General features: G+C 38.4%; 1 protein-coding gene and 1 pseudogene across 1 annotated transcript in view; both read right to left on the bottom strand.

Annotated features, from left to right (window-relative positions):
- Window positions 1-18,537, bottom strand: part of HOOK1 (hook microtubule-tethering protein 1) — an 88,662-nt gene that overhangs the window by 55,672 nt on the left and 14,453 nt on the right. Inside the window, exon 2 of the mRNA XM_006862485.1 lies at window positions 11,648-11,733. Coding sequence (XP_006862547.1) covers window positions 11,648-11,733 — 86 coding nt within the window. The remainder of the gene's footprint in view (window positions 1-11,647; window positions 11,734-18,537) is intronic.
- Window positions 6,292-6,726, bottom strand: LOC102817999 (annotated as a pseudogene).

The raw sequence follows: 18,537 nt of genomic DNA on the forward strand, positions 1-18,537 counted from the left end.
GAATGTTGATGAAGAATGAAGTCCTTGACAACTTCAATCTTTTCTCCGTTGATAAGAATGTTGTTTATTGGTCCAGTGGTAAGGATTTTTGCTTTCTTTACATTAAGATGTAATCCATACTAAAGGCTGTGCGTTTTGATCTTCATCAGTTAAGTATTTTAAATTCTCTTCGCTTTCAGCAAGCAAGGTTGTAGCATCTGCATATCTCAGGTTGTTAATGAGTCTTCCTCTAATCCTGGTGTGTTTTTCTTCATATAACCCAGCTTCTCGGATTATTTGTTCAGCATACAGGTTGAATAAGTATGGTGAAAGACTACAACCTTGTTGCACACCTTTCTTAATTTTAAACCATTCAGTGTTCCCATGTTCTATATTGAACCAGTGCCTCTTGGTCCATACAGATTCCGCATGAGCATAATGAAGTGTTCAGGAATACTCATACTTTACAATGTTGTCCATAGCTTGTTATGATCCACACAATTGAAAGCCTTTGCATAGTCAATAAAGCACAGGTAACCATCTTTCTGGTAATCTATGGCATAGCTTCCAGAATGACAGTAACTCACAAGCCACCATAGTACGACAAACTGACAGAGGAGTGGTGGAAAGGGTCATATAAAGAGGAATAATTAACTACTCTACTAGACAAACTGCACAAATACATCAAAAGAAGAATGTGATATATGTTCTATAGAATAAACAAACAACCACAAAATCACAGAACACTCGGGCTTGAATATTCACCTAAATTTTTATTTTATTGTTGTTGCTTTTAGGTTCCATTGAGTCATTTCCAACTCAGAATGATCCTATGCACAACAAAATGAAATACTCCATGGTCATGCGCTATCTTCACAATTGTTGTTACACTTGGGCCCATTGCTGTTGTCACTGTGCCAATCCATCTCTTGAGGAGGTCATCCTCTTTTTTGTTGGCTCTCCACTTCACCAAGCATCATATTTTCTCTAGGAACTGGTCCTTCTTGATAACATGTCCAAAGCTGGAGAGATGAAGTCTCCCATCTTCTAAGTAGTATTCTGGCTATACTTTTCCCATCAAAGATTTGCTTATTCTTCTGGAAGTCCATGGTTATTTTTAATATTCTTCTCCAACACCGCAACTCAAATGTATCAATCTTCTATGATCTTCCTTATTCACTGTCTGACTTTCACATGCATATGAAAATATGCTATTGAAAATACTATGGCTTAACTCAGGTGCACCTCAACTTAGTCCCTAAATTGATACATCATTTGACTTTTTGACTGCTGCTTCCATGAGCACTGATTGTGAATTCAAGCAAAATGAAGTTTAACAATTTCAATTTTTTCTTCATTTATCATGATGTTATTATTTATTGGTCCAGTGGCAAGGATATTTGTTTCCTTTACACTGAGGTACAGCCCATACCGAAGGCTGTGGTCTTTGATCTTCATCATTTACGTTCTCTTCGCTTTCAGCAAGCAAGGTTGTGTCAGCTGCATATCACAGGTTGTTAATGAGTCTTCTTCCAATCCTGATACCACTTACTTCTTCATATAATCCAGTTTCTCGAATTATTTGCTCAGCATACAGATTGAATACGTATGGTGACAGGATACAACCCTGACACACACTTCTGATTTTAAAGCATTCAGAATCCACTTGTTCTGTTCAAATGATGCCTCTTGGACTATGCAAAGGTTCCTCATGAGCACAATTAAGTGTTCTGGAATACCATTCTTTTCAGTGCTATCCACAGTTTATCACAATTCACACAGTTGAAAGCCTTTGCATAACCAATAAAGCACAAGTAAACAAATTTCTCATATTCTCTGCTTTCAACCAAGATCCATTTGACATCAGCAATGATATCACTCGTTCCATGTCCTCTTCTGAATCTGGCTTGAAATTCTACAAATTCTCTGTCCATGATTTATTGCAGCCATTTTTAAGTCTGAAGCAAAATTTTTATTTGCATAGTATTATAATGATATTGGCTCAATGATTTTCTCATTTTGTTAATTCTCTTTGGAATGGGTACAAATTGGTTGGCCAGGTAGCTATTTTCCAAATATCTTGGAATAAACTAGTTGAGTGCCTCCAGTGCTACATCAGTTTGTTGATAGATATCAATATGTATACTGTCAATTTCTAGAGCCTTGTTTTTCACCATTTTATGTTGTTGTTAAGAACTGTCAAGTCGGTTTTGACTCATAGTGACCCTGTATAGGGTTTCTGAGGAGCATCTGATGGGTCTGAACTGCTGATCTTGTGGTGCACAGTGCAGTGCTGATCCTACAATGCCATACCAGGAATGTACACCATATCACAGACAAGTCAACTAAAATTGAGGGTAAAAAAAATTTTTTTAAACAGATTATTTTTCTAAAATTGTATTTTGAATTAAAAATGCAAAGCTGAAACTAAGGACCCAGTGCTAGTCTTACGAGCTTTGTAGAAGTCATTCGATCTCTGATGTTCTAACATAGAAGATACCACTTCTGACTGAGGAAACCCCAAAAATGGCTTCATCCATCACTTAACGACCAAGATACAGTCTACGAAATAGAACATCATGCTATTTGGCCTCTGTGCAGACAGCATTGAACAATATATAGCACTACAACAATACAGTGTTCCCATAACATCCAAATCACACGGCATCTGAGCTCATATGACTTGTGGCATCGGAGGGCTGAGCTTCAGCCAATGCAGCTCTCTGTAGCTCCTCTCTGCAACTGTGCCCTTCTCACTTTAAGCAAGAGTTGCTGCTGAAGTACCAAGCCATCCACAAAAGTGAGAAGGCGTACAAATAAGGCGAATGCAGCAGGCCTTCAACAAGAGGCTGCACAGAGGTGAGAAGACATATAGTTGCAGCCAGTGTGGCAAGGCCTTTATCTGGAGCTGTGTTCACCTAGCAGCAGTGCATCACATCAGCATGAAGACCTACACGTGTGGAGCCACAAAGGTGACAAGTGCCTCACCTGTAGACCTGCAGCACTGTGGCATTGCCTTCCCAGAGTACCTAGCTCATCCACAACCAGAGGGTCCACCAGATGGCCGGGCAGTGGACAGGGCTGTAAGGGACATTGAGGATCCAAAGTGATGGGCTCCTGACTACCCACCCTCCAGTATGGCCACCCAGCTCTGCATGCTCAATGTGCCAATATATCCTTTCTAAATGCTGAAAAAACAAAACAAAAATACCTTTCTGGGACCACTTATGGGATGTATGCACAGTTGAACGTCATCCAAACAGATGTTAAGCAGCATGTAACTGTACATTTTTTGAGCAAATTAGTGTTAATTTTGTCCAACTTTCCCAAATGATAAGGTTATAAATACAAAAACAACTTAGCTAAATGTATAAATAACTGACGCATTGTTTATCAGGTTATTTCCTGAAATGAATGAATTTATTTTTATTATTTACGGGCAAAATACACTTCTCTTTTATCAGAGTAATGAAAAGTCCAAGACAGAAAAGCTAAATCTTATATGAATACAAAAATGTAGAAGTAAATGATTCTAATCCATAAGCATCTTTAGACAATGAGTCCTCAATTAACCTGTTCTATCTCCTCTAGAATAAATCCTCCTTTTGTCTTTCAATCCTATGTTACTTTCCATCCTAAATCAACTTTTGCCCTGAGAAATTCTTTGTAACATCTCCACAAAAATATATTTCTTTTTCTTATAAAGTAATTCACCATCCCTCAAAAATTATAATGGTAACCAACAAGGGGGGGGGGGGCTCAAAAAGTTCACAGGAAAACTCCACTAGCATTTAATTACATTTTTCTGCTAACTTTTTGAAGTCCTCACCTTGCCTCATATAGCTCACTATTAAACTTGATATCCAACCTCAGAACTCTCTAGATATATTATTTTCCTTTGGCTTTGCCATATTTATACAACTTAACTAGACTTGTAACTCACAATTAGCTCCATTTGCTCATATTTCCCAGAACTTAAATGAAACACAATGGATATGAAGTAAGAAAACATGGAACAAATGAAGCAAAATGTGGTCCAATTTATTTTCTAATAAAGTAAAAAACAATGCATGGTTATTTTGTAACTATATCCATGGTATTTGTTTCCCAACAATTTTACCAACTAAATTTACACAGTAATTAATATATATTAGTTATCACAAAAAATCCTGATGCAGCATTATAGGATAAGTGCAGGACTGCCAGGTCAATATGAACCACAAGGTCAGCAGTTCAAGCTCAGCAGATGCTCTTCTGAACCCCTATACTAGGTTCTCTATGAGTGGGAACCGACTAGATGGTACTTAACCACACTTAATAGAATAGCCCTTGTAGTGTAATGGTTAACTGCTCAACTGTTAATGGAAAGCTCGGAAGTTCCAACGTACCAGTCACTACACAGGAAAAAATGAGCAAGTTTGCTTCCATAAGGTTTACAGTGTGGATAATCCTATGGACCAGTTCTGCTTTGTCCTGGATCACTGAGTTGGAATCAACTCGACAGCAACAGATTTATTTTGTTTTGCTTACTATAGTAACTCATGTACTTGTTAGTAGTAAATTTGGATTTTTGTGGTTATTCTAAACAGAGCTGTGCTGCTTCAATGGGTACCCTTGAGACTATTATCTTGAATAATCAAAAGGCTGTTTCTGTGCTCAACACAAACCATGACCTGTGGTCATGTAAATTCTCCCATTCACTTTATTAAAAGCCCAAAATGATAACCCTCAGGAGAGTTTCAGGACAATAGATTTCAGTTGCTATTTGTTAAGTGCTGTCGAGTTGGTTCCAACCCATAGTGACCCTGTATAGGGTTTCCAAAGAGCAGGTGGTGAGCTTGAACTGCCAACTTTGAAGTTCAAATGGCTTTGCAGTCTGGCGCATTAACCCACAGCGCCACACCAGGACTTCAGTTGCTACAGCTGATTTAAAAACTCTGGTAGCATAGTGCACTACATGTTGGGCTGCTAATCACAAGGTCAGCTGTTCAAATCTACCAGCTGCTCTGTAGAAGAAAGACAAGGTTCTACAGGGTCACTAAGAGTTAGGAGTGATTCCATGGCACATAACCACCACCATTGTTGATTAAGAAAACGTAAAGAGTCAGGCCAAACGGGTTTAAATTGTTTTTTAATTTTTTTATTTACTCATTATTTGACTTCCCAAAAGCCATTTCACTACTCAAAACCTCAGTTTCTTTATGTATAAACTGAGGATAAAAATGTTTAGTACCTCAAAGAGAAGTAAAAGTTAAGGGATCCATATGGAGCATAAAACAGCATATTTAGTAAGTGATCAAATGTTTGCGATTTTTCATTATTATTTGGACAGATTATTTAAGAATCAAAATACACAGAGTGAAATAATATGGTGGCACAATTTAACACAAGGAAATAGCATCAGCTTAGCAACATTTGTTCAAAAGTCATTCAAAATGCAACACAAATTTCAAATGTTCATAATCAGAGTAGTTATATTATTACTTGCCATTCAGTAGGTATAAATTTGCTATTTAACAGTAAGAGCCTCTGCATGTCACAATAAGACTTCCCATGCCTACCTCCCAGCACAATGCTAATGAGACCCAATCTTGATTAAAGTTCTAAAATAGACTCGTTTCATAACAGGGTCACTTAACCCATAGTTTACTGTCTTAAGAGAACGCCAGTAGAGGAACATTAGGTTATTACAGTCCAAAGCGATAGAAGCATTCACAAACATGGATCCAGGGTTTTAGAATTATAGTAGGATCACTAATCTTAACACAGGCAGGCAAGTGGCATTTAACACCACAAAAGCCCTTGGCTTGGGCCTCTTAAGTACTACTTTGCACACTACCACCTCTACATGTTTACAACATTATTACCAAAGTTATAAAAATAAGACATGTGCACAAACTGTCAACTTTATACCGTGTGGCAGAAGCTTTTCGTTTTATATCTGTGCCACATCTTGACTCTTGACATTTGTGCTGGATCGCTACATACGAAACTATCTGCATTCGGAAAACCCACAGCTTACTCTTGATTTTACAAAAGCATCCCCTCAATTTGTAAAAAAAAGTTTCTCCAACATTATTGACAAAGCGCTCTTTACACTAACCATCATTCACAAACAATAAGTGATCTATTAACTGACAAGAAACAGAATGTATTATTATTATTTTTTTTAAGTAGAAAAACAATTCTATGAGGTTTAGATAAACTGAAATACAACGAAAGTTTTCCAGGTGGTTTAAGGTACAACACACACATCCCTGAGTCCACCCTCTTATGGCGACAGCACTGATGACCGACAGGATTGTTCCGCATTCAGTTTAAGAGGTGTTTCTTCCCAAGAAACTGAACTTTTCTGTCAAATGCGCTTGATCGTATAGGAGAATTGGGTTCATAAAAAGGATTCATTGCAAACTTTACATACAAATCGTAGACATCTGTAAAGAAATTCTTTATTCCATCTTCCAGCCGTATGTCGTGAAGCATGATAAATCTCATATGACCAGCAGTAACAAACGCTGAGACAAACCACTCGTTGAATTTGTCCACAGTTTTCAGGTACATATTGTTAGACAGCCACATGTTCTCATCCACGAGGTCGAGAGCAGCATGAGCGATGAACTGGTTCAAGTGACGGTGATCCTCTTTGGATTCTGCTTTTCCAGCTGGCAAAAATTCCATTTCAAAAATGGGATTATCATGGTGGCCAACGATCACAAAGTAGAAACTGCCAGACATTGTTTTCTTCAATATATGGCACTAGGGATGTGACCACAGGCAAGGTCTTTGATGTTCCTATGTCCGAGTCCTCAAGCGCAGCAATACCCGGACACAGCGGAGACTCCCAAACAGACACCGTAGCAAGACCCAAACTCTGCAGCAGGCAGCCGAACTCTGCAGTTTCACCAAAGACTTCCGCAATGACTCTCGCGATTCACAGCTGTTGTGGTATCGCGAGATGGGGGGAGAGGGGTTGTGGTCTCATGCGCTGAGGGTGATTCACGCGAGAAGTGGCCAGGGCTCTCGCAAACATAGGACAGCCGGTGGCTTGCGCCATAGCTCCGTAAGTTCCAGCGCTATCCATGATGGGGTTTGAGTTTGTCCAAGTTTTTGGTTCGAAGCGCAGGGCAGATCATTCTACGCCCTCATTCTTTCGGAGCCCTTGGGACAAGGGAGAACTCTGAGGACACAGATGCCCACCAGGGCCCAAGCCTGGGCCTTGAACTCGAACTGAGGGGGGTGGGGGTGGGGGTCGGCACAGGCGGAAGCACACACCTTAGGAGGCAAATCCCGCGCCCCTCCTTTGCACACTGGTAGAAATCGCGATTTAGCATTTTAAATGGTCAAATGTCTGCTGAATGAATACATAAATGGATGAAGAATGATGCGTAAAGTCTCTTAATCTATATTTTTTGTGTCTTCCTCTGGTGAAAAATATTTCATAAGAGAACAAAAAAGCAGGAAAGATTATCTGGTACTTAAAGTAACTTGTTAAGTGCTGTCAGGTGAGTTCCGACTCTTAGCAACCCTCTATAAGGTTTCTGAGGAGCAGTCCTCAGGGAAAAGAAAAGAGAAATAAAAAACTTTACATACATTTTTCTCCTCAAACATTTCCAGAGGTCAGAGGCGGGTACTCATTTTTCAAATCACAGAAAGATTTGAGTATGAAGGCCCTCATAACTGCCCAACTAAAAATTGAATCTACAGAATATCATAATTACATTTTCATAATCTACTAGTTAAGAAAATGCCAAAGGTACTAGAGATTAAAGTACAATTTTAAAATAATGCTTTTTAAGTAATAACAGCTATATGTATTTGATAAAGAGGTGTATGGCATACATTCAATACTCTAAACCCTAGCAATAACGCCGTAACTCCCCATGTCAGAGATTCAAACCCACCAGATCAGATATCAACAAGGAAGAAAGTGAGGCCATATGCTGTCATTAAAATGTCGTTATAGACACCCTAAGGAGCAGTTCTACTTTGTACTGTGTAGGGTCACTGCTGTGGTTGTTAAGCACCATTGATTTGATTCTGACTCACTGCAACCCAGTATATAGTTTCTGAGGAGCTTGAGCCGCTGACCCTGCAGTCCAGTGCACTAACCCCCAGCACCACAGCAGGACCCATATAGCGTCACTAGGAGTCGGAATCAACACGATGACAGTAGGTATATATATACATTTTAATCATAAAAAGGCATACCTGTCTTAGGTAAAATGTGGAATTGTTTAAATGTTAACTACTCCCCCCGCACCCCTCGCAAGCTTTCCCATAATATTATTGAGAGTTTATGTTTTGTGTTTGCCCTGTAACAACAGTGGAGTACACAGCAATGAAGGTCTTTGGCATCTTACAACCCTCTCAATCCAAAAGTTGCTGCTGTTGTTGAGTATTGTCGAGTCAATTCTGACCCATAGAGACCCTGTATAGGGTTTCCAAGGAGCAGGTGGTGAGCTTGAACCGCCAACCTTGCAGTGCAAATGGCTTTGCAATCTGGTGCATTAACCCATAGCGCCACACCAGGTTACACTTTTATTAAATACTGGGGGGTTGACAAACTTCTACTGTAAAAGGCCAGAAAGATACAATCTTTTTGGCTTTGCAAACAAATGCGATCTCTGTTACAGCAACCCAACTCTGCCCCTGTCACACACACTTAGTCATAGATAACACATAAATAAATGAGCATGATGGAGCTTCAATAAAACTGTAGCCACTGAAATTTTAATATCTAATTTTTACGTGCCAGGCCATATGTCTTTTAAAAAAAATTTTTTTTCAAATCCATTTAAAATTTCAAAGTTCACTAGGCCTAGAAAAACAGGTGGTGGGCCAGATTCACCCTGTCTGGCATTGTTTTTTGACTCCTATTCGATACCAGCTTTCAACCCAAGCTAGATTCCCACAGCAGTTGAGAGAAGATTAAACTGAATTTACAGCTTTATGCCATACTGGAAAGTAAGCACCTAAAGGGTCCAAATAACAGAATCTCCAAGCTACATGTCCTGCCTCTGGTACTCTGAAAGGTTTGTTTTTTGTTTTTTTTTTATGTTTTTATTATGAATTAAGTGATAGTTTACATGGGGGAACATTAGTTTTACACTCATTATTTCATTGCAATGATTACAATCTCCTCTGTTCATCATCATTCAACAGCATTTGCTTCTATTCCCACTGTTTTTTAGTTTTAGTTTTTTTTTGGGGGGGGGGAATGATGTACACAAAAACACTCAGGAATATATAATCATTTAAACAACCAAAGGACACATTCTGCAAGCCTGAACCCTGGCCACCAGCACCTGGCTGCCAGGACACATCCTTTCTCTTTTCATGAGTCTGGAGTCCTCAGCTGCTCTCTCTCTCCATGTTCTCAGCTCTGCCTCCATCTCTGGTGTCGTTACTTGTCTGGATAGGGTCCCACATTCCGCTCATGCTCCTTTCCCTTGATGGTCCTAGGGTCCTACCTTCAGTAATAACTTAGATGGGATTTGATGTGAGTTACAAGAGTCATCAATGCACTATGTGTTAAGTGGTGATATATCCTAAAGTGCTTTGAAATATTCAAAGGAATATGAAAAAATTTGCCGTTTTAACAAGGATATTATACAATGATCCAACTAGGGCAAAATATATGCTATAAATCTCACTTTCCAGGTCCCAGACTTCTGAAAATTTCCCAACTGAAAAGAGGTTTTAAAAAAAAGTTATTGGACAATAAAAACATGCAATAAAAGAGGTAAAATGAAGCAAAGAGACCTAGGTCTCATTTAGGTGAATGATGATTTGTTTTAGAAAGAAAGAGAACTTTGGTTGGCTACCTTATATTTACTGAACTAAAGTCATTAGAAGACAATGACATGAAAAAAACAAGAGAAAGCAACTCAGCAGTAATAGTTAGGTAAGTGGTAGTTGTTAAGGGCCATCAAATTGGTTCTGACTCATAACGACCCTGTTGTTGTTGTTGTTAAGTGTTACTGAGTTGGTTCTGACCCATAGCGACCCTGTATAGGGTCTCAAAGGAGCAGCTGTTGGATCTGAACAGATGACCTTTTGATAAGCAGTCCAGTGCTTATCCTACAGCACTATACCAGAACTCCAGGTTACTGTTGTCACTGAAGTGCCATTGAGTCGGTTCCAACTCCAGGTAGTATTCTAAATATCAGACACGTGGAATAGTATAGGAGATCAAAGAGCCATATGCATCGTATCATGGTAAAAAATAGGACTTTTCAATTACATTGTGGTATAAAGCTATAAAAGCTCACCAAAATGCACACACCTGGCATCTTTGGATGGCATTGTTGGAATGAGTGAAGGTATACTACAATTACATCCATGCCAATCACAACATGGCTACACCCACAATACTTCACAACTTACTGCAATGAAAATACGACAGGTGTACATTCTAATGATAAAAACAGCGATGATTTCCTAAATCATCAAGAAAGAACCATGTTCAGAATGCTTGGCTATGATACATAATTCTAAAACCAACCAGAGTTATCAATAAAATAAGCGATATTTTAAATAAGAGCAGGGAAATAAGGCATATTTTAGAATAACTACCAAACAAAAGATGACATTTAAGTTGGTCTCTTAAAATGTAAATCTTCAAGTTAACAACAACAACAAAACCTGTCTATTCAAACTAGATCACTTTGAACATTCCAAGTAATTAGGATTTTGAAGAGTAATGGATTTTGCGAGCTTATCTACCTGGTTTTCAATGTGAATAAAATAAAACTTTCTTTACAAGATAATGGCTATAGTTAAGTAAATACTCTCTCATTATAAAAATGTAAAGCAAAGATAAGATTTTGGTTTCCTTGAATAAATATTAGAAAAGTAATCTAACATAAAATTGTTATAATTATCAATAAATTGACAGGGTTGATCCTGTGCCTTGCCTAAAATCAAAGAATACAGCTTAATATTATAGATTTAAAACCCTAATCCTTTAACAATGTTTAGCAAATATTGTTACTGTTGTTGTTAAGTGGCATCAAAGTGGTTGCAACTCATAGCGACCCTGTATAGGGTTTTCCAAGAAGTGGCTGGTGAGCTTGAACCGCCAGCTTTGCAGTGCAAACTGACCTTGCAGTCCAGCACCTTACCAGGAGAGTGTTTGATATCATATAAAATAGATCTAGCCCAAGAGAATAATTTTATTAGGTAAGGTTCCTCATCATCCGTGACTTCAAACTTCCCTCAAGCATCACTTCATGGATGGTAATTCATACATTACTAACAATTCAGACATATGTATTAAAATACAACTCTTAATAAATTATCTAAATCCACTATTTTATGAGTTTATGGTTTAATAACGTCTAAGAAAACAATCTCCATTTGCTAAAATGACAACAATATAGCTGATGGAAGCTTTATACGCTATTATTCATTTAATCTGCTCCTTTTTATAGTTTCTACAATTTTATGAAAATGAATCAAGACATGTTAAACATAAAATCTCAAATAAGAATCCTGATTGCTCATTTAATTAAGATATGTCTATTAGCAAGAAAGGAATAATATGGCAGTCAATCTTGTTGTTTTCTAGTTCTACATGACCTTTAGAATACAAGCCTATGCTTCCTCCATGTAGACTGTGGTACTGGGCAAACAGTTCTTTTCAGAAACAGGCAAGATCACTACTCACATCTGATGAAGAACTTGTGCCATAGCAACTCCATTAGTCAGCTGTTTGACATCTTGACAAGGTGCAGCGGTATTGAATGACTGCAGCTGTAATGACATAAAGCAAATGACCTTATTGCTACTTTACATCTGGCATGATGTTTTAGTTAGGTGTCGTCAAATGACTCCAGACTCATAGCCACACTTTGCAGAACACAATGAAACTCTGCCTGGTCCTGAGCCATGCTCGCAAACAGCGTTAGGTCTGAGCCCACTGTCATGGCTACTGTGTCAATTCATCTCGTTGAGGCTCTTCCTCTTTTTTGCTGACCCTCCACTTTATCAAGTCTGATGTCCTCAGTACATGTCCAAAGTACATGCTATAAACTCTGTCCTCACTTAGGGAACATTCAAGCTGTACTTCTTTCAAGTCAGATTTGTTCATTCCTACATTCCATGGCATATTCAATATTCTTTGCCAGCATTGTAATTCAAATGGTCTAATTTTCCATACTCACTGTCCAGCTTTCTCATGCATATAAGGCTACTGAAAATCCTATGGCTAGAGTCTGGAATACCTTAGACCTCAAAGCGGCATCTTTGCTTTTTTTAAACACCTTAATGAGATCTTTTGCAGCAGATTTGCCAATGTAATACGTAGATTGATTTCCTGACTGCCAGGTAACATTACCTCCTCCCCAAACATACAAGAAAGAACAGCTAAAAATATCCAGGTTTTGTTTAAATACAAACCTTAACAAACAAATGAAACTATAGCAACACTTTTCCATGGATAGTAATACTTTAAAAAATAAATCTTACCTTTCACAAAATCATACTTTAAAAAATTGGATTCTTTAGATTAATGGATAAAAATTGGATTCTTTAGATTAATGCATGTGTATGAAGTAATTCATAGTCTCTGAATAATCCAAAGAAATAGAACTCACATAGAACTCTAAGAACACAGCAGTCATCTGTGCTTTTGTCTATTTTTAGGAGAATAAAATCAGAAAAAGAACTTCAAGATAACCCAGCATTTGAAAGTTAAAATTTCTTCCCTGTCACTTTATCAGAAACCAAAGGCTAGAAATGTCAAGACTAAAACTACTTATGGTTTATTGATAAACTATGAAATTACAGGACCTCTGCCTGTTACCCAACAGTCATCCTCAGGCATGAAGTGTCAAGGGCCCACATCGCAAAGGAGCTTCTATCGAACAAGGTTGGCTTTAGGTATTACTGACTTCTAAAACTCTAACTGGACTCTTCGTGTAGCTCTCTAAGACTGCTAACCATAGTGGTTCAGACCCACTAGCTGTTCCTTGGAAACCTTATACATGGTCACTATGAGTGGGAACTGGTAACAACAAAAGCTCAAGAACATATTAAAAAGGAAGGTGGGACAGTGGCATCTTACAAGTAAAAAAAAAAAAAAAAATCCAACATAGAAAAATTTAATGTGAATTACAACAGAAGTAAAGTGGATCATGTGGAGTCCTGGAATGGTGCTGCAGGGTAATGCCCTGGACTGCAAGGTCAGTTTGAACTGCAGGGTCAGAGAGTCAAATACACCAGCAGCTCCTCGAAAACATTATACTGGGTTGCTATGCGTTGGAACCGACTTGATGGCACTTAATAGCAACAATAACAAAGTGGATCATACACTTTTTTGGTGGTGGTGGTTATATGATATGCCCTGGAGTCAGTTTCCGAGGCTGTAAATCTTTACGGAAGCGAAAAGCCTCATTTTTCTCCCGCAGAACCGCTGGTAGTTTTGAACTGTTGACTCAGGTTAGCAGCTCCATTCATAACCACTACGCTACCAGAGCACTTTATTACAAACCTAAAATGTACCCATCAATGTCTTAAACTATGATTCTTTTTCCACATATGATCATCTTCAGTATTTAGTTATAAGTCCTTTATTTAGCACTTAATTAACCATTTTGTGGCCTTTAGGCCAAACAGTGCCCACCTACTGGGGTTAAGGCTCTCTGGTAGCGTAGTGGTTATGAATCGGGCTACAAACCTCAAGATTAGCAGTTCGAACTACCAGCTGTTCCGGAGGAGAAAGATGAAGTTCTCTGCTCTCGTAAACATTTACAGCCTCGGAAACCCTGTACAGGGTCACTATGAGTCAGAACTGACTCCAAGGCATGTAACCACCAACCACCACTGCAGTTTAGGTAGGAAGCGGCTATCCACATTTAGTATGTGCTGCCATCTAGTGGAGGCCGCCTGTATAAATGCGGGAATCTTAAATAATGGGTCTCATTCCACCAACCCCAGCACTGGAAAACCCTCTCTAGACGCGCTGTTGTTAGATTCTGTTGAGTAGGTTCTTACTCATAGCCTTTCATTACTGAAAACACATGATTTCACCGAAAAATTCAAACAAGAGAATAATTCAATCTCGAAAGGGTTTAATTGATAAAATCTGTCCCACCTTAATTCAAATGATTTTGTAAATTTATTTTGAGGTTTCATAAATCTTTCTTTACTGTCCTAATACAATATGGAAGAAATATATGAACCAACTAAAAGTACCCATGGTTACTTTCAAAGAACATCAAGATACTTTACTGAGTTCCTACACTACGTAGTTGTTGTTAAGTGTCATGAAGTCAGTTCCAACGCACAGCGGCCCTGTATAGAGTTTCCTAGGAACGGCTGGTAAGCTTGAACTGCCAAACTTGTGGTTCAAACTGACTTTACAATCCAATGCGTTAGCCCACAGCGCCACATTGGGGCTATGATTTGTTGTTGTTGTTAAGTGCCGTCAAGTTGGTTCCAAGTCGTAGCAACCCTGTCTAGGGTTTCTGAGGACCAACTAGTGGGTTTAAACTGCCAACCTTGAGGTTCAAACTGACCTTGCTGGGCAGTGCTTTATCCTACAGTGCCACACCGGGGCTTCGAATGGGATTAAAAAGGAAAATTATCTAGGTTTCTACCCTCAGTTGTTAATAACTTTAGTTAAGGAGTAGGGAGAGGAGAAAAAGACACAAGTCATCTCTAGATAGTAATAAGTCCAATGATTGCACTACATACAAAACGTTCTGAAAAACAGGAGAGTAATCTAATTTGTTGTTGTCGTTAAGTGCCATCGAGTCAGTTCCAAAACAGCAACCCTATAGAGTTACCAAGAAGTGGCTGGTGGGTTCTACTGCCTACGTCCGTCTCTCCCTCCTGGTGTACGTTTAGGTTCTTCAGAAACATAATTAAATTTCTGGAATACCCATTATTCTCAATGGTATCCACTGCTTGTCATAATCCATACAGTAGAAAGCCTTTGCACTGTCAAAAAAGCACAAGTAAACATCTTTTTGGTATTCTTTGCTTTCAACTAAGATCCACCTGATGTCAGTAATGATATCCCTCATTCTACGTCCTCTTCTAAATCCGGTTTGAATCTCTGGCAGTTCTCTGTCCATGTACAATTACAGCCATTTTTGAATTTTCTTAAGAAAATTTTAACTAGCATATGATATTGATGATATGGGTCCATGATTTCCTCATTCTGTTGTGTTACCTCTCTTTGGAATGAGTACAAAATATGGATCTCTTCCAATCAGTTGGCTATTTAAAACTGTCTTCCAAATTTCTTGACCTAAGTGAGTGAGCACCTCCAATGCTACATTAGATTGTTGAAAAATTTCAATTTAGAGTCCATCAATTCCTGGAGCTTTGTTTTTCACCAATACCTTCAGTGTAGCTTGGACTTCTTCCTTCAGCACCATCAGTTCTTGATCATGTGCTACCCTTTGAAATGGCTGACTGTTATTTTTGGTACACTAACTCTGTGTCTACCTTCCATCTTCTTCTTTAGATGCTTTCTGCATCGTTCAGGTTTTGCCCATGTTGTTCTTGTTAAATGCTGTTGAGTCTATTTCAATTCAATGACCATGATCCTCTATAGAAAGAGATTCTGAAAAATGGCTGGTGTTTAAACAGCCGACTTTGCGGTGTGCAGTCCAGTGCTTATCCTACAGCACCAGACCAGGAGTCCATTTTACCCTTAAAATACTTCAATATTGCAATTTTTGTTTGTTTGTTTGTTTGCCTATGTTTTATTGACTATGCAAGGGCATTAGACTGTGTGAATCATAATAAATTATTGATAACATTGCAAAAAATAGGAGTTCTAGAACATTCATTGAGTTTGCATGGAACCTGTACATAGACCAAGAGGCAGTCATTCGAACAGAACAAAAAGATACTATGTGGTTTAAAATCAAGAAGAGTGTGTGTCAGGGTTGTATCCTTTCATCATACTCATTCAATCTGTATGGGAGCAAATAATCAAAATAGCTAGACTATGTGAAGAACATGGCATCAGGACTAGAGGAAGCTTAATTAATAACCTGACACAGCCTTGCCTGTTGAAATCAATATTGCAATTTGAGGCCTGAATTTTTTCTTCACTTCTTTAAACTTAAGAAATGCTGAACATCTTTCCTTTTGGATTTCTAAATCCAGGTCTTTGCACATTTAATTATACTTTGTCTTCTCAAGCTTATCTTTGAAATTTTCTGTTCAGCTCTATGACTTCCTTATTTCTTCCAGTTGCTTTAGCATCTGTACACTAGAAAGTAAGGATCAGAGTCTTTTCAGGGATACATTTTGGTATTTTCTTTCTGTCCAGATTTTTTAATGACCTTTTTACTTTCTTCTTGTATGATGCTCTTGATGTCATCCCGCAGCTCTTCTTGTCTTCGGTCATTAGTGTCTAATACATCAAATTTGTTCTTGAAATGGTCTCTAAGTTCAGGTGAATATGTTCAAGGTCATATTTTGGCTCTCATGGACTTGTTTTAATTTCAGTTTCAGCCTGCACTTGCATATGAGCAATTGATTGTTCCACAGTTGGCCCCTGACCTTATTTTGGCTGATGATATTGAGCTTCTCTACTTCATCTTCCCACAGATGTGGTCAATTTGATTCCTGTTTATTCTATTTGGTAAGGTCCATGTGTCCAGTCACCTTTTATGTTGTTCAAAAAAGGTATCTGCAATGAATAAGTCATCAGTCTTGCAAAATTCTACAATGCAATTCCCAACATCATTTCTATCACCAAGACCGTATTTTCCAACTACTGATCCTTCCTCTTTGTTTTCAACCTTCGCATTCCAATCACCAGTAGTTATCAATACATCTTGATTGCATGCTTGATCAATTTCAGACTGAAGAACTGGTAAAATTCAGTTTCATTATCACTGACTTTAGTGGGTGGTATACACTATTAAATAATAGTGATATTAACAGAATTTCCTTATAGTTGTGTGGATATTTTCTATCGCAGACAGCATTATACATCAAGATATATCTTGAAATGTTCTTAGTGATGATGAAGAATGTGACTCCATTCCTCTTCAATTTGTCATTCCCAGCATAGCAAACCATATAAATTGTCTTTCTCAAAAGGCCAGTATCAATCAGTCCATATCACTTCACTTTTATGTTGTTGTTAAGTGCTGTTGAATTGGTTCTGACTCATAGCAACCCTGTATAAGGTTCCAAAGAGCAACTGGTGAGCTTGAACCACTGATCTGCGGTTCAAACAGACTTTGCAGTCCCGAGCAGTAACCCACATTGCCATACCAAGACTCCTCACTAATTTGCATCACCTCACTAATGCCTAACATATCGATCTTTATATATTCCATTTGATTTTTGGCAATTTCAAAGTTTCCTAAATCCATACATCATGCATTCCATGTTACAGTTATTAATGGAGGTTTGCAGCTGTTTCTTCTTATTTTGAATTGTGCCCCATCAGCACATGAAGGCTCCAAAAGCTTTACTCTATTCACATCATCATGGCTAACACTACTTTGAGGAGGCAGCTCTTCTCGGATGGTATTCTGAGTCCCTTCCAATTTGAGGGGCTCATCTTTTGGTACTATATCTGGCAATGTTCTGCTGCTATATTATTGTGTTCATCTCCAGTCACTATACCTGACAATGTTCCACTGCTATTCATAAGATTTTCAGTAACTAAACATTCCGAAGTAGTTTGCCTCTACTTCCTTTAGAAATTAGGGCTTTGGATAGTAAGAATGGAAAAAGCCACTTGCATGTTCAAGGCAAAATGTGTACATAGAATATATCTAAGAAGATCTGACACTTCCATCTAACACTTATTCCCTAAGCTAGCATGAGTAATGAAAGAGGACTTTGCAAATACTAGTAGAGGTGTTTTTGCTTTCTCCCATGAGTATAGTAAATCTCTTTCAAAACTCTAATTGGGCACGGGCTAGGGAATTGAGGCCTTGGTGAGCACACATAAACAGAAGAGAAGTCTCTGAAAAAAAATGTTGGGCGAGGTGGTCACTGAACAGATAGACAACTACAGCCTTCAATAAAAAAATACTCTGGGGGAGGGAAGGAATCTGAACTTTAGAGCTAGCATTATAAGATTCAAAAATTCTAGTTTCAATAAACATGAAACGGTATCCTCCCATTTATATGGAAAGAACAATGTTACAGAGAACATCACTATTGATGCCCATATGGAAGACTTTTTAAAAAACACTATTAAATATTTTCCAAGAATCAAAAGACAGTGGGGCTGGAGCCACCATCTTGTAGTAATCCACCAAGATGACTTACACAAAGGGAAAGAGGCGGGGCCCCGGCTATATGTTCTCCAGGCCTTTCAGAAAACATGGCCTTTGGCCACATACATGCAAATCTACAGGAAAGGCGATATTGTGGGCATCAAGGGAATGGGCACAGTTGAAAAATGCATGCCTTACAAATATTACCAAGGCAAAACTGGAAGAGTCTACAGTGTGACCCAGAATGCTGTCTGCATTGTTGTGAACAAGCAAGTCAAGAAGGGCAAGATTCTTGACAATTAATGTGCGCATTGAGCATATTAAGCACTCTTAAGAGCCAAGACAGCTTCCA

The sequence above is a fragment of the Chrysochloris asiatica genome, unplaced genomic scaffold, assembly GCF_000296735.1.
Source record: "Chrysochloris asiatica unplaced genomic scaffold, ChrAsi1.0 scaffold00048, whole genome shotgun sequence".
Lineage (NCBI taxonomy): Eukaryota > Metazoa > Chordata > Mammalia > Afrosoricida > Chrysochloridae > Chrysochloris > Chrysochloris asiatica.